Genomic DNA, 16,440 nt, shown 5'->3' with positions numbered 1-16,440 from the left:
GTAGAAGCATCTGGGTCACCACGAGAAGAGCAGAAGTAGCCATTTGAAGATGAGACAGGACGACAAACCTCCTTGTCCCGTCTGGGAATGTAAATAAGGAGAAGAGGAGCAGATGTTTTTAAAGAGGCCCATAAAAAGATTTTAGACCAGAGCAAATATGCAAACGACCCATTTAGTGGATTAGTACTCTAATGTGTGTTTGACATGGAGCACCAGACAGAGAGGGATGTTATAAAATGCATGCCACGTCGTGCAGAGCAGTGGACTGGATTACATGAAGCCACAGAAACATCCCTTTAAAGAGACTGTGCTGTGAATGAGATTAAGTCCTGCTGTAGGATGGGATATTCTGCACGATGAGTATGTTTGTATTGTGGTTAGACTGCAGAGCTAACAGTTACTACAGTATGTGACTAGGGACTAGAGATGGGACAAAATTACTTTAAATATATTTACATCAATATTTCCCCCTCAATATTTCCCCACTCACCATGCCACCACTCTGTGACTAAAAGAAGGAAAGGAAAAAGCTGTTCCTGCTCCGACTGCTCCACCCATCACCTGTGGTTGTTGGACTTCACAATCTGATGGGTCCTACATCACAATCACTTCTTCTTTTTTGATAGAAAGTGGGAAATACGTTCCTATGTGCTACAAACTAGTGAATCACACAAGACTTACAGCAGTGCTCTGAAGTCAGAAGTTTCACTGGAGGGTCGGGAGGAATGGAAGCTGAACAAAAAACCTGGCTGCGTGAATATGACTAACTGTAGCTTATGTTCATTCTGCACTTTAACTTTCATTTTGTTTTCTTCTGTTTATCAGATATAGTGATAATCATTGAATGATTGTCTTACACCAGGGGTTCTCAAAGTGTTTTGCGACCCCTGAATGTTTTTAATTATCTAAAATAGTACATTTTAATCCATTATAGTGAAAAATATCTACAAAAATAGTAGCTAACCTTGAAATAAAACCTTGAAAATAGATAAAGGAATGAGTTTTCTGCCTATCTTTGTTGCCAGATGACTCCTAAGTTTAGGGTTAGTGAGCAGTTAATTATCAAAAGCATCAGTAGCAGTATGTTAATTCATATTACATCACAGGAAACACAACCACATGCTCATATAGATAGGCTAATTTTCTCTAGATCAGCTAAATGAAGCCACAATAAATCAATTTGAGGGAAAGTGGGGGTTCCAAGTCTTTGGCATCTATATTTTGGGGTTCGCGGGGCTGAAAAGTTTGGGAACCCCTGTCTTACACTATATTGATAGTTGCTATATTGCGTTCATCGAATATTATCGCTCTCATGAGCCAAGAGTCTTGTATCATATTGTGAGTCACCTAGAAATTCACACTCCTAAGTACCCAAATTTACTCCAATCATTTGCATCCTCCATACAGTACATTTATAAGTTTAATAAAACAATTATAACCCCCTTAAACATGAATATATAACATGTTCTAACTAAATATGTAAAACTTTAAGTTAAAAAACTACACTGAGGTTCCCTTTTACTACAAGTCTTATCTATTCTCTCTCTTCAAAGCTTACATGGATGTTAAATGGTGATATTTCAACAAAAAATCAACCACACCCTTGTTTCTCCTGATGTCTAATATTAATAAAAGAACTTAAGAACAGAAGTGAAATGAAGAGTATTCCCTTAAAGGTCTCATGTACAATAGTTTGATCTTGAAGACTCATCACGTGTCTGTAAGAGTTTGAAGTAAACAGAGAGTTCATCACTCTCCCAGAATCAGAGTTCTCTCTTGGTCCAAGTTTCCAATCCTTCAACCAAAGATCAAATCACCAAGACAAACCCCAGCACTCCTCTTTACAAACCTAAACTGGGAACGTGACCTCTGACCTGCTCGCCACGCTGTCAAGATCAACACCCCGGACAGCTGAGGCATGGCTCGGCGGTTTGAAACCACATCTCACTAAACATAGACAACACAGTCACAGAGCTCTTCAGAGTCACTCTTAGTTTTATTGTGAGACGAAAAAAGAGGGATGGTTTAATCTGGTTTCTGCTGGATCTACATCTCTGTTTGGAGGCTTAAGTGGAGTTTGTTAGGAATAAATCAAGATTTTTTTTTCTTCTCCAGAGGCATTTTTTTTACTATTTCCTCCCCTCCTCCAATCCCTCTTTCCCTCGTCTTTTCCTGACTTTATCTTTTCAAGTCCCTCTACTCGATAGCTGTCTCCCTTTTTCCTTTTCACAACTCTTCTGCTGCTTTCCACCTCTTCTTGATAAAAACCTTTTCCTGCTGTATAGACTTTACTTCTTTTGTCTTCCTTGCCATTGTTGCTCTCCTTGTCTCTTCTGTAAAACGCTCTGCGGTATCAGAGACTTCTGGCCATATTTACTGAAAGCAAAGTAACCTGATGCTGCTGCAAGCAAGAAAAGAAAATTCTTTGGTGCCTGTAATTGAAAACAGGATCACAGCAAGCTCATGAGTCATTCTCTGCTTTCCAAATTCTAAAATTAATTTTGCTCTCTCAGAGACCCAGAGGAAATGCATTATCCACGCCATCCCTCAGCTCGCCTTGATTCAGAGGAAGATCTTCAGAAAGTAGAGCTGAGGGCACATTAACTCCTAAATCAGTCGAGTATGGTGGACTTTGATGATGCACAAGACATTGTAAGGAGGTTTCAGAGCTCTGGTTCGCATGGTTTGGGATGGGCATTACAGGCCAAAATACTATTCGATAATCACTGGCATCTAATCGTCGATCATTCGAATAATTCCCCCCCGCTTACACACAGACACCCAGACCTGTCGGGTAATGGTCCTTTTGTGTGGCAGTTGCGTTAACCAGCAGCAGGACGAGGTACTGCTAGTAGGTGGCTCTGACAGTGTCAGTCTCGATCCCCACGCCGCTGTTCCCCACGCAGCGTGGCGTGTATGTTTACATTTTACAGCCATGCTCAGTCCCTGGGAATACATCTGTAGTGGCGTGAGATTTAAATTTCAGCGACTGTCACTGTTAACAATTAATTGAGTATCGATTATTTGATTATTAAGAATATACTCAAACACATTTTTTTGTTTCGATTTTCTATCACGTGGAACAAACATGTGGCCTCATAGTTCATTCAGTTATCAGGGAGGTGTTTTAAGTTTAAAGCATGTTTAATGTGAATCAGCTGACTAAAGGTGTCGCGCACAACGGAGACGATTAGCTGGGGCCGGTGCAGGTCTCCACGAGCACTTTTTTTCTCCGCCGGCGGACTGATTATGACCCGGTCCCGCTCTCTGCTGACACCTGACCACGTTCACATGCATATTTTCAGCGTGTTTAACATTTTGTACAACCAATACGATCCGTAGTTATTCAATACTGTCAGTTATATACATTGTGTCGTGAAGGAAAATTTGCTTCGGGGGAAAAAACGCATTTTGCATTGTTTTTGACATGGAAAATGATTCATCGATGATTGATTATTAACATTTCCTAAGATCAATCCCGGAAAATACTTGAAATTGGCATCCGTAGTCGCTAATGTTTTCTTCTTCTTTTGCAATTTAATGCAGTTAGCATTCTTCGTTTCCTGTTACTTAATGTGGCTAGCAAACAGCTTTAAGACGCTCTATTGCCACCCTCAGGCGGGAACACCGTATTACAACCAGATACTGGTAAAAATGAAGAAAAGTTGTACTTTTAAAATAAGAAAATATTTGCATTAACTCTTTAATTTTTACTAAGTGAACGAATATTCGAACATTCAAAAATCATGTCCCATCCCTAGTTTGTATGTTTGTTCACAAATATGTCAAAGTTATCAGATACTCATAAATGTCACCACTCAAACGGAGTCACATGACAGACATCTCAAACACTGCAGGAATATTAGCACAGCTAATTTTAATTTAAACTGCTCAACATAACTGTTTTGAAAAGGTGGAGCAAGATCATTTGATTTATTAAACACCAATTAAACCATCTCTGTTTACAGTAAAATAACATCCTCCATATTAGAACCCCATCAAACATATTCACAAACAAGATTATTCCAGTTTCTCTCCTAATGTGACCTGAAACCAACCTGTATATTCTGAGTCTGGTAGAAGGAGGCAGGGATCAGCTAGTAATCCACCAAGGCCAAACATTGAACCTGTGGAGGTCAAATGTCTGCTAACATTTATGGGGTCGTGATCCACCAGGCTGACTCCCGACACCTGTGTTTACTGGCTGAGAACAGTTGAACGTCTGCAGCACTCTGGCAGGACATCATGGAGGGGCTGAAAGTCTGAATACCTCCGTCTGATTAACGGTCACTTCATCCAGATGTTTTACGAGCGGCTACTCCCGAGTCCTTCACCAGTCTGGTTTTATTGGCTCCCCTACAGTTTGACATTCTTATATCAACGTCACTGCATTGTGGGATTTGTAGTTTTACTGTAATTCATGGCACTGAATTGAAACAGTTTACCACTTGGAGTGACAGATTTATTTCCATTGTTTGGTGTAGAGCTGGGGTTCCCACAGTCATGCTCCAGGACCTTGTGTTCCCTCCGTGTGTTGCATGTTTGCCAAGTCATTTACAGTGTTTGACTCCTCTTGAACGTGGGCAAAAGGGGCGTTGTGTATTCATGAAGGACAGTTAAAGGATACTGTGAAGAGTCTTGCTGGGAAGCCAGTTGGTTAAGACGCAGGGTGCAAACATCAATACTCCCTCTCTTTTGTGTCTCTGTGGTTCACTGTTTGTTGGTGGCTGTAGTATTTTCCCGCCTCACTAGAGTTTATGTGTACTTTGAGTAACCAAGCATGGAAACTTGAGGATGAGATCTCATATCAGATACAGTTATACCCCTTTCCACCGAGGCAGTTTCAGGGCCGGTTCAGAGCCGGTTCTCAATTGAGAACCAATTTTTGTGTGTTTCGACTGCGAGAGAACCAGCCCCTGGGCAGGAAAACAGGTTCCAGAGCACGACCAACACTTTGCTGGTCTGCTGGTCTAGAACCGGGAACCTTACGTCAGGGGCCACCATTTTCCTTGCAGTGAAAAAAGAACAAAGACGAAGCTGGATAAGTTCTCTCCGGGACCTCATGTGATTACCAAAAGCCAGGAGCAACACCAGCAAGCAGGCTACGTTGTCCACCATCGTTTTTATTGTGAGGGAAAGTTAGCGCTAGAGGTTCTGGTTAAAGTGGTCACGTAGAAGTGACGTCATGACGTGGCTCTTCCAAGGGCTTGAGCGAATGAAATAAACCAGTGCCAAGTTGGTTGGCAAGTCGAACAAGCTCTAAACGAGCGCGAGCTCCAGCCTGGAACTAGAACCAGGCTATAACCTTATTTTAATAGTGATCATGAAAGTCTCAAACACAACAAGGAACATAAAGGGATGCATACATGATAATTGGATTATTATCATGTTATAATTTGGTTTACAGCGTGACATTCTGACATAAACGTTGGTAAATTATGAAATTTGCCATTTAACTGAGACAAAACCCTAATCACTAAAATTTTGTTTCATAAAATAAAGTTGATTTTTAAACATTTGCATATTAGTTTTCAACCATTTGCATTAGATTTTCTGCTGAGTCATTGTTTTACCTCTATAAAAAAAGAGGTGATTTTTGCAGTGGTACCTGCAATAGGATCATAGAAAATGCAGAAGCTGAAACCTTAAGTGTCCCTGTTACTGTTTTAATGTCCCTTCCCTTTGATGTGTCCTGGTATCCTGCCTCAGGTGAGGTTTCCTTGTCACAGCCTCTCCTGCAAAGGTGTGCTAGCCTCAGGCCAGCATCTCTGTTTACAGCACACTCTGACACAGAGGCACGGGTGGAGCAGAGAGAGAGAGAGAGAGAGAGGGAGGAGGACTGACACGAGGAGTGGTCAGGGGGAGATAAAACGACACAAAAGCTGTCAGGGTGGAGATCAAGGAAATCAAAGAATTGAGGAGAGTTTAGAAAAAGAACAAAAGATCCAAATAAAGACGGGGGAGTCTCAGAGGAGAGACAATAGAACAGAAAGAGATGGAGAGGAGAGGGAAGCCGATGACAGAGGAGATAAGATAAATAGAGGCTGTGGAGAGAGGAGAGGGGGAGGTTGGGAGACGAGTAGAGGTAGAGGAATGTGGACGGAGCAGAGGAGAGGTGGAGGGCAGAGAGTAAGTTGCTGACTGACTGCTGGAACAGGATGAGGAAGTGGTGAAGGAGGCCAGGAGTAGCTGCTTCCATAGGTGGGTCTCAGTGACACATACACACACAAAGGGCACACTAAAGACAAACCCAGGTTGAATATGAACGTGTGAAGTTCCCACTGCAGCGTTATTCCCCCCTGTATTTCTTTGATTAATCATTGCCGTGCCAGGTGAAGCGTAAGGACTTTTCTGCCAGCAGCACTCTCACTCCCTGTCCATTTAATTCCCAGAGCGAGCCAGTTTGTTGTCTGGACTGCTTCTCCTCCTGGCAGGCCGAGTTTTTTTGAGCTGTAAAGGAAAAGTTGTTTAATTCTTGGCAGCAACGTTGGACTTATGGTCCATGTGTTTTCATGTTTTTTGTGCCACAGGCTGTGCAAAATGATGGATGACATGACAGCACCCCTGAAGTGAAGCCAAAATGCTACTCCTACAGGCTGGCTGCAGAATAAGTCATAAAATCCATTATAACATAGAGGACATGGGTCAAACTACATTATAGAAACACACAACACATTTTTGATGACCATGGTTTCTCTTGTTACCCTTAGCTCTTATTGTGCGTATTAGCATTTATTTCTCTGTTTAGTTCCATTTTAATACGTTATTTGATTATATAAAAGTGGGTATAATCTTATGATGACAGCTCCGTTGACACATTAGGCTCCTGTGGGGCTTTGTGCACCCGATTGGCGGAGGAGGAACAGCAAAAAGAAACAAGTCACAGTGGCTGTTTTTGAAACGGCCTGCTACATACTATCTAGAAATGTAGTATGCAATCTGCACAGCATACTACATACTGCGTTTTAAGGCAGTATGTAATATGACGGTTCTGTTCTGCAGTATGCTGGGCCAGGCACCGCTGGATTTCCGGTTTCGGAAAGCGGAAGTAAACAACGGCCAAGCTGAGAGAGAAACTGCTGCTTTAGCATTCACTTATGATTTTAGAAGTTAAAAGGTGGTTTATATGGATGTTAATAATTTTTACAACACGTAAAATCTGAGTGCCCCTCCGTCAAAAAACAAGAAACAGAAAAAGCTTAACGTTAGTGCAGTGCATTGTCAGAACATACTGCTAGTATAGTAGGCAAGTTCGAAAACAGCCAGTCACTTAAGACGTTTTTCGACTTTACCCCTGAACTACATGAGTTTCGACCGGTGGACCCAGGGTCTAAATTTAGTTCAGGGGTAGATAATCTCCCCCCTGAAAAGCCCCTGCTTGGGGGTAGTACTTTTCAAAGGTCCTGGGACTTTCGGCTGAACGTAACAGTGTTTGTGGAGTTTACAAAGTTGTTGTTGAAACACAGAGGGTAGTTTCTTCTTCTTCATCATGATTGAACAGTTTGTAGGAAACTGGACTCTGGCCTTCAGCGAGAACTTTGATGAATACATGAAGGCAATTGGTGTGGGCTTGGCTACTCGACAAATAGGCAACATGGCAAAGCCGAACCTGGTGATCAGCGTGGAAGATTCTGGCGTGATAACATTTAAGCTGAACGAGGAGTTTGAAGAGACCACCGCGGACGGTCGAAAAACAATTACCAGATTCACTCTGGAGACTAATTTAGTTATTTATTAAGATTTCAAAATATTATTTAATTATTATTTTTTTCTCCATGCGTCACTGGCCTGATTTGCACAATCTACTGGGGACTTCAGCCCGCGGTCGAAACGCTGACAACAATGGGGGCACAGGAACCTTTTAGTTCAGGGTAAGTTAGTTCTGGGGGCTAAAAGACCCTGGAACTCTTGGTCGAAATGCACCTTTAGCTTTCCATAAATGTTTGCACGAGATGCACAACAAAAGCTTATTTGTCAGTAATGTAAGTGTGGTAAACTGAATGGGTGAGACATCAGCTCCAAGGCTCTGAAAGTCAGTCGTGTTCTAGCTTCATTTTTGCAGCTGGAGGTGACAGAGACACATTGTCCACCATCACATACAGTCAATCGTATGTAAGCCTTCAAATCAACTCAGTGTTTAAAAAACTCGAGCATGCTCTCCAGCTCTGTATGTTTGTGTGTGTTTGACCCGGGGTATGTGGGTGACTGTATCAGGTTTCAGCCTCCATCCTCTCCGTCTTTTCCACTCTCACATTAACAGGACAGTAACTCTGCACCGTGTACAGCGAGGAGGAAAGAGAGGCCCTGTGAGGGGGCAAAAGCTACATGATTCACTGTACATTCAGACACAAACACACACACCGTAAATTCTCCACCTACTCTGACTTTACACATTGTTAAACAGAGCGGAGGCCTCTTTCTGCAGGCGCGTCAGTGTCCTTAAAGAGGGTATAAATGCTGAATATTTATCTTGTGATTAGACACACATTTGCAGGCATTCCGAGGAAAGACATTAAGCTAATCATTATCAAAACAAACTGCAGGGGTAACCCTCTGCCAAGTTCAAACTGCTTTAACACAACAGAGATGATCGTTTTATAATGAGTCAAAAATCTGTATTAGGGGGAGACCAGCCGTGTTGAAAAACAGGAGTTTTTTTATTCGGTGTGTGTGTGATTGAAAGCAGGTTGTAACAGCTTAACAGGTTTATGATCCATGAACTGGAGCTTTGGTTTCTACCCTCCAGCAGGTTCATGCAAAGTGCTGATGAGCATGCAGCTGTTTGTTGTGACTTTCATGGGTGAAGAAGCTGCTGAGAGGCCGCCTTTTTTTTTTTTTTTGCTTTGGGGCCGAGTGTGAAACAGAAAAATTCTTTGCATTGCGTCTGTTGATTATAAGGTTAGCAGCAAGCGGCAACCTCCGGTCCAATAATATGAAGCCCATGCGGAAGTGTTATAAACTGAAACAGCAACAAACTGCTTAGGTCTACGTAGCTGATTTCTCTATCTACACACACTGTACGGGGGTTGATTTTTTTTCTAACGCGAGTAGTTCAGAAGATATTAAGATTACAAGTTTTTAAGTACATGACTGACTTGACTCCCGGACAGGATGACATAGCTGTTGGCTAGGAGGCTCAAACTCCACCTCTTTACGTCACACTTGAGGTTGAGTTCCGCATTTCCAATATGGCTGCCATAGTCAATTGGCTTCGAAACAGGACTCAGGAACAGATGGCTGACGTCACTGATACTACGTCCATTATTTATACAATCTATGACCGGAAACCACATACACACCAATTCAAAGAGACAATTTAACAGCTGAAATAAACATGTTTACAGCCTGGTGCAAAAAATGGCTTTATTCCAAGTAGCTAATTTCTCTATCGGCACACACTGTACAGGGGCTGAATTTTTTTCTAACGCACCAGTTCAGAAGATCGTAACGAGTTATGCCCAAATAAGGACATGACTGATTTGACTGACAAGCGGGAAGACATAGCTGTTGGCTAGGAGGCTCAAAGCCCGCCTCTTTACGTCACACCAAAGCTTGGTTGAGTTCCAAATAACCAATATGGCTTCTGCAGACGATTGGCTTCAAAACAGCGCTCAAGAACAGATGGGTGACTTCACGGATACTACATCAATATTTTATACAGTCTATTGTTAGCAGGCAACCTTAGCTTAACATAGAGACCTTGGTATACAGACCAGAAACATGGAGAAACACCTTGTTTTTAGCAAACGGAATCAGCATGCAAGCATCAGCAATTATCACTCAAATATTACATTAATATGAACATGTTACATTTTGGAAGTAGCCTTTTTCATACTTTGGTTTTTGAAGGGATGAAACAAATGAGCATCCATGATTCAGATTGTAAAACTAAGGAAAAATCTGAGAGCTAAATTAATAAAGCACAACACAAAATCATTGTTTGAGAGGCAGCAAGGGAACAGCCCCCACTCCAAAAGCCTCCCACTTTCAATGTCTACACTGAGGTTTTCGCCCCTTTCTTAGTTAGTAGTCACTACAGTAGACCACTCTTCAGAAGCTATTAACCATCACCTCCTCATCCCATGTTCATACTCTTAATCCCTTTCATTCTCCTCTAACCTTCCTTTTTCCTTCTCCCTCCCTCCGATCAGGGCCAGAGGTGATTCCCAGCTACAACAGCAGAGCCATGTCTGAGGCGGTGGTGCCAGAAGCGATGGTGTCCCCTCCAGTGGTTGCTCTCTACGGGGAGAAGGCCGGGGGTCCAGTGGTGGACTTCAGTTACGTGGGCATTGACGCCATTCTGGAGCAGATGAGGAGGAAGGCCATGAAGCAGGGATTTGAGCTCAACATCATGGTTGTGGGTAGGTAGCACGGATCAGATACAGGATAGTTGAAGCAGCGGTTCTTCAGAGAATCTGTCTCCTTTTGAGATATTCACCTTGTTTCCAGGGCAATATATTTGCAGTGGAATAAGCTGGTATTTAGAGATTTTCTCTGATTTTGTAAGGGGCAATCTGAAACTGAAAAACCCTTCGTGAGGTTTAATAGCTTTATCCAAGTGTTGACTAATTACTCCAAAAAAGACAAACACAAAGCCTGTGGAGGTTTTAATCACAAGCATTTAAACACATTCTTTCTTCTACTGACTCCTTTCTAGGCTTTGTTTGAATCCTCTGTTTCATGCACTCTATCAGTTTTAGCAGACAAATGTTTGATGCAGCAGCAGAACATTGATTGTGTTCAACTTCTAGACTCTGACCTCATCACTCCTTCCCAAGGATTAAAAACATTCACTCTAATTACATTTTGCGATTTAAACTCAGTCAGTAGGTTATTAGTTCAGAGTATCTGTAAGCTTTCTTTCCCAACTTGGTCTAGACTGTCTGGGAGCGACAGTTTGTACAATGACCAGCGAACAAAGGTGATGAATTCAATCCTTCGAGATTTAAAGAGAGGAATGTAGTCTGGAATTTTGCCCTGAAGGATTTTATGCATTAAGATATAGCGATGCAGCCATTGCGTACATAAAATGGTCCAAATAACTTATATAGAAATTAAGTATAATGGTGAGTGAGGAAGACATGTCAGCTGGGTAGTAGTCAGACTAACATCAGACTTTCACCAGATTTCTGTTCAGTCTGTCTCTGATCCGCTGCGGTCCAGCTCCATGCTCTCTCATCCGTCAACACTCACCAGTTGCGTTTTCAGTACGTAGCACGGAGCAGGACTGCCAGACAGCTGGAGTCATGTGATTAAGGTTTTCCTGCGGTAATTACTGAATCAGACTCCTTTCCTCATCCATAGTGTCTTTATCGTCCTCTGAAAACCTGTGAAAAAACGATCTGGCGATAATACCAAGGTATTATTCTGAAACTGAACCGGATGTTTTCATTTTGTTATGGTGCCTGACTTCCTGTTACGCCCGATCTGCTCAGCAAAAATAGAAGTCTTGATTATCTGATCTGATCTGATCTGAGAGACGGAGCCAGAACGCAACTGAGTGGATCCAGTGGAAGTTAAAACATTGACTAGAACAGAAACCAGATCTGGTGCCGTGACAGTTGGAGACGGACCAGATATGGACCTGTTGTATTTGGCCATAAGCGATTAGGAGTGACTGATGTATACATACTCTGTCCACAGGGGTCACCAAAATCAACACAAAACAACAATCCTCACAAGAGCTTTGAGTTTAATTTCTATTGTCCAGATTAGGTTTCATTCAGTGAAGGTGTCATGCTGCACAGGTGCATCACAGCAGGGTTTGAGTCCATTAGTACAAAAACAGCAAGAGCTCATGATTAACAGAAGGGTCAGCATGAGGACTAATGAATCTAAACTGCAGGAAATTCCTGCAAATGTATGAACAGCGAGGCGTATGAACATGTTTGTTTATTCAAAAACTGCTCTCACATAGTTGCATCCCCAGCACCATCCTGCATACTTATGATGTATATCTTTAATTACAAAGCAAGTGTTTCCCTTTCTCCGCCTTGTAATCAAGTACAGACTCTCAGGTCAGTTTAACTTAAAGTGTCAGCCCATTATGATTACACTTCAATATGTTAATCTAAAATCATCTCCAGTCAGCTGCTCTGACATGTGTCCCATCATTCAGACTTGATCTCTAATCAAAGGTTGAAGTCTAAATAGAGGCTTCTGAAGTTTAAATTAGCAGCCACAGAAAACGCTCTCTCTCAGCGAGTCCTCATCACTGTGATCAGACACCTTTAAAACAGGAGCTAATTACAACACACACATAAACACACAGCTCCACAGTAGACAGTCTACTATAAAAACCCACACCTCCTCTGTGCTGCATGTCTCCAGTCGGTCTGCGTTTCATCCTCAAATAAAGAAGCGTGGAGACGCAGCCTCAGGGTTCATGCTGAGCAACAGAAAGTCGTCAAAGCTGTAGCAAACAAAACGAAACAAACCTGTTCCCTGTGGGTAATTTTACATTCAGGTAAAATTATATTTCATACCTTTTAAAATGAAAAGATCAGTGCCTGAAGGGATGAGGCTCTTAAATTTTAATGATTGGGTTGCTGGTAGCTGATGAGGTTTGATGTAGATGACTGAGTGCAGATACAGCTTCAATTTTTTATGGAATCGATCTATTTTTGCATGCAACTTGTGCTAGTGACTGACAGTGACTGAAGTGCATGGGTCTTCTCTTTCTGTCTTCATCTTCACTTAGGAGAGGTCTTCATGTTGTCTTAACCTGAAGTTGAGCCGTTTGTCTTGTCTGCCTATCAGTCAGTGAAGTACAGTAGAGCCCTCCAAACTCTCCTTTATTACAGGGTTCAGGGGGGTCACAGACGGTTTAAAATAATGTTGCTGCATCTTCTTGAACCAACAGACTTCTTAATTAAAAGTGAACAATCATTTATTTCACAAGATTAAGGACAGAATGTTAAACGCTTAATGTCTTAGTGATTTCAATCAATCAATCAATCTTTATTTGTACAGTGCCAAATCACAACAAATGTATTACATTATTAACAGGAACCCAACACCAAGACACCTTGACGTTGGGTCACCTCGTAGTATTTAGCAAGTGACAGCGGCGAGGAAGAACTTCCTTTTAACAGGCAGAAACCTCAAGCAGAACCAGACTCATGTTAGACAGCCATCTTCCTGGACCGAGTTGAGTTTCGGAAAGCGGGATAGAGAAGAATAAGAGAGGGAGAGAGCGATGATAGTGATGATTTGACCACATCGAGTAGTCATCATATCTTTAAAGGGGTGATGAGGCAGACTGCAAGATAGAATAACCCCCCAGATGCAGCCTAGACACTGGTAGTGGTCGTGGATGTGGGGCAGGATGCAGGATGTGATGAAGGGTAGACATCTGAATAACTAAACCAAGACACTGAGAGGCAGAGGTGGCGGGAAGGAGGGGGGTTGCAACAATCCATGCTGAAACAGATAACTGAAGGAGCAGAGAGGAGAACAGAATTAAAGTTTGGCGGCAGCAGCAGGATGGTTCATTGATCGGGGGTGTGGCAAAGCCTGGTTGGAGAGATACAGAGTGATATGAAAGAGTGATGACTAAATATGGAAGTCTTCCAGCTGGAACTTACGCTGAGCTTCATCATCCTGCCAGGGGCAACTTTGAAATGAACTCTTGTGTTATTTAATAGAATCAACAGTTGCACGGCATCCGAACAATGATGTAGCGTTTTGCACCAATGCACTATGTTGGTGCAGGATGACCTCGGCAATCAGCTGCACGTAACTTTGAAATCAGCGATATGAGAAGGTTCATACTTAACTTGGGATGTTGCTACATCAACAGGAGGGATGTACTAAAGAACCCTCTCTCTCTTTTCACTGATCACCTGAAGAGCATGTGTCAGGCGGTAAAGACATACAGATTTAAAATAGTGAATCAATGGTGTTAGGGCTGGGAGATAATTTGATAACGATAATAATCGTAATATAATTTTTCTCAATATGAATATAACAAATGTTCAATAAAAATTTGATATATTTAAACCTGTAATTACACCCCCAACCACTGGAAAGGGAAGGGCGTTAATGAGCCTTAAAAGCTACCTGACACCCAACATTAGACAGAAGACTGCTTTGAACAGCCAATCATGTCGCAAGTTGAGAGGTAGGCGGGGCTTAAAGACGTTTGGAACAGAATGTAATCAGCTGAAAGAAGCGACAGCGACAAAAGAAAACTAACACATCTTACTTACTTAGCAGCGTCAGAAATAATGGATTCAAGAAGCTTATCAGAAAACTAAATCCAGATACAAGCTGACTGGTTTCTTCAACTTTCACTCAGTACCAAAAATCTGCCTTTGAATTTAAATGAAATAATGATTTGATATTTATCGTGATAATTATCGATATCAACTGATATGAAATATTTTATCATGATAACATCATTTTCAATATCGTTTAGCTCTAAATGGTTGGCAATATACTTGGGCAGCCTGCTCAGGTATGAGTTATGTGTGAGAAACCCTGTGTTTACTAGTTGTTCTTACAAGAAAACATCAACTGTTTGTATGTAATCATGCATTTTCAAAGTGTGTACACATGATAGAACCATAAAGGTTTTACACTGTTCTGTCGACTGCTGGGATCCCATTTCTGGCGCAGCAAAGGATTAGAAGGTCTCAGTACAAACAGGATTCTTAAGTTTTGATGAATTATGATGTTAAGATAAAGATATATGGAATCCTCTTCATATGGTGTATCCATACCTTTTGACTGTTTAAGGTTAAGAAACAGGACACTTCAGGATGTAATCTGTCTTACTGATGTGGTGTTTAGGTTGTTGTCACACACTGATGGATCTCCAGGCTGTGTTTTTGCATTCAGACACCTGCAGCTCGTCTCTGTGATAGCCTGCAGCCGTCCTGAGTTTTTAAACTGCAGTGAAAAAAAATGTCTGTAAGGTGTGTGTGTGTTCTGCTCTCTCACTGCCTCTCTTGCTTTTTGCTCACAGGGCAGAGCGGCCTGGGAAAGTCCACTCTGATGAACACCCTGTTCAAGTCTAAAGTCAGCCGTAAGTCAGTGCTGGCCATGGCCCAGGAGAAGATCCCCAAAACAATTGAAATAAAGTCCATCAGTCACGGTACGGCCCTCTTCCACCTCTTCTCTCTGCCACTTCTGTTTTTTGCCAAAACACAACCACCTCATACTCATACTGCAACTTTTCTCCTCTTCATTTCCACTTTCACACAAGCCTACATGCTGCTTGTCAAGTCACTTTTAACATTTACAGCACTTTATTTCTCTGCTCTTAAATCCCTTTTTAAAGGTTTTAATCCCCCTTTAATTCACTGTAATCACAGCTGAAGCAGTGTCTGTATTTATTATAGGCCTCACGAAACAAGCCAAGTTTCCATTTTTGCAGCTGTTTCCACAATTTATCCCTGATTATCCCCACACATGTTTGTGAATACGTTTCAGGTGAAAAATAGCCATGAAGAATTTCAGAATCCAGCTCAGTTTTCACCCACAATGCAATAGTCTTTATATAATATGCATAATTTCCCACTGTAGTGAAGCTGTTTGTGTTTCTTTGTGTGCAGACATCGAGGAGAAGGGAGTGAGAATGAAGCTCACAGTCATTGACACACCAGGATTTGGAGACCAGATCAACAATGAGAACTGGTATGTTATAATTGTACCTTTAACTTGTTTGACTTTAAAGGAGCAACATTAGCATTGTCTCTAACCACATGCCCCTCCCTCTCTCCTCTCTTTCCTGTTCTCTTTCTTTGTATCTCCCTCTTATCTCTGTGACAACTCCCATGTCCTGCTTTCACCTCACCAACCCCCTCCTTCCCTCTTACATCTGTCCATCCCTTGGCTTGCCTTTACTTCTCCTGACCTCTCTTCCCTCATTACTTCCCTCCATCTGTCCAGCTGGCAGCCGATCATGAAGTTCATCAATGACCAGTATGAGGCGTACCTGCAGGAGGAGATCAACATCAACAGGAAGAAAAGGATTCCAGACTCCAGAGTCCACTGCTGCATTTACTTCATCCCCCCCACCGGACACTGGTGAGGGAGACAGACGACTAAACACACACAACAAGAGCTGAGAGAGGCTAATTATTCATCTTTGTTTCTTTTTGGAGTTAGATTTTTGGGCATTTTTGCCTTTTAATGGACAGGACAGCTGAAGAGAGACAGGAAATGTGGGGAGTAGAGAGCAGGGGAAGACATGCAGCAAATGTCAAAGCTAGGAGTTGAACTTGCGACTGCTGTGACAAGGACTAAAACCTCTGTTTATTGGGCCCGCACAAGCAGCAACCTCCAGTCTCAAAATATGAAGCCCATGCGGAAGTGTTATAAACTGCAATTCATCAAACGTCCGCTTGAGGCTGGCTGCAAAAACACAGGAAACCTCATACACACCAATTCAAAAAAGACGATCTTTGCCGCATAAGGTGAAGTGTCTACTGCCAC

At 42.1% G+C, this 16,440-nt stretch overlaps 1 protein-coding gene across 1 annotated transcript in view; it reads left to right on the top strand.

Annotated features, from left to right (window-relative positions):
- Nucleotides 1-16,440, top strand: part of LOC117831876 (neuronal-specific septin-3-like) — an 88,900-nt gene that overhangs the window by 64,783 nt on the left and 7,677 nt on the right. Inside the window, 4 exon segments of the mRNA XM_034710767.1 lie at nucleotides 10,152-10,361; nucleotides 14,969-15,097; nucleotides 15,558-15,639; nucleotides 15,895-16,032. Of these exon segments, the coding sequence (XP_034566658.1) occupies nucleotides 10,152-10,361; nucleotides 14,969-15,097; nucleotides 15,558-15,639; nucleotides 15,895-16,032 (559 nt within the window).

This window comes from Notolabrus celidotus, chromosome 20 (genome assembly GCF_009762535.1).
Source record: "Notolabrus celidotus isolate fNotCel1 chromosome 20, fNotCel1.pri, whole genome shotgun sequence".
Classification (NCBI taxonomy): domain Eukaryota; kingdom Metazoa; phylum Chordata; class Actinopteri; order Labriformes; family Labridae; genus Notolabrus; species Notolabrus celidotus.
This window is presented reverse-complemented; position numbering and strand designations above follow the sequence as displayed.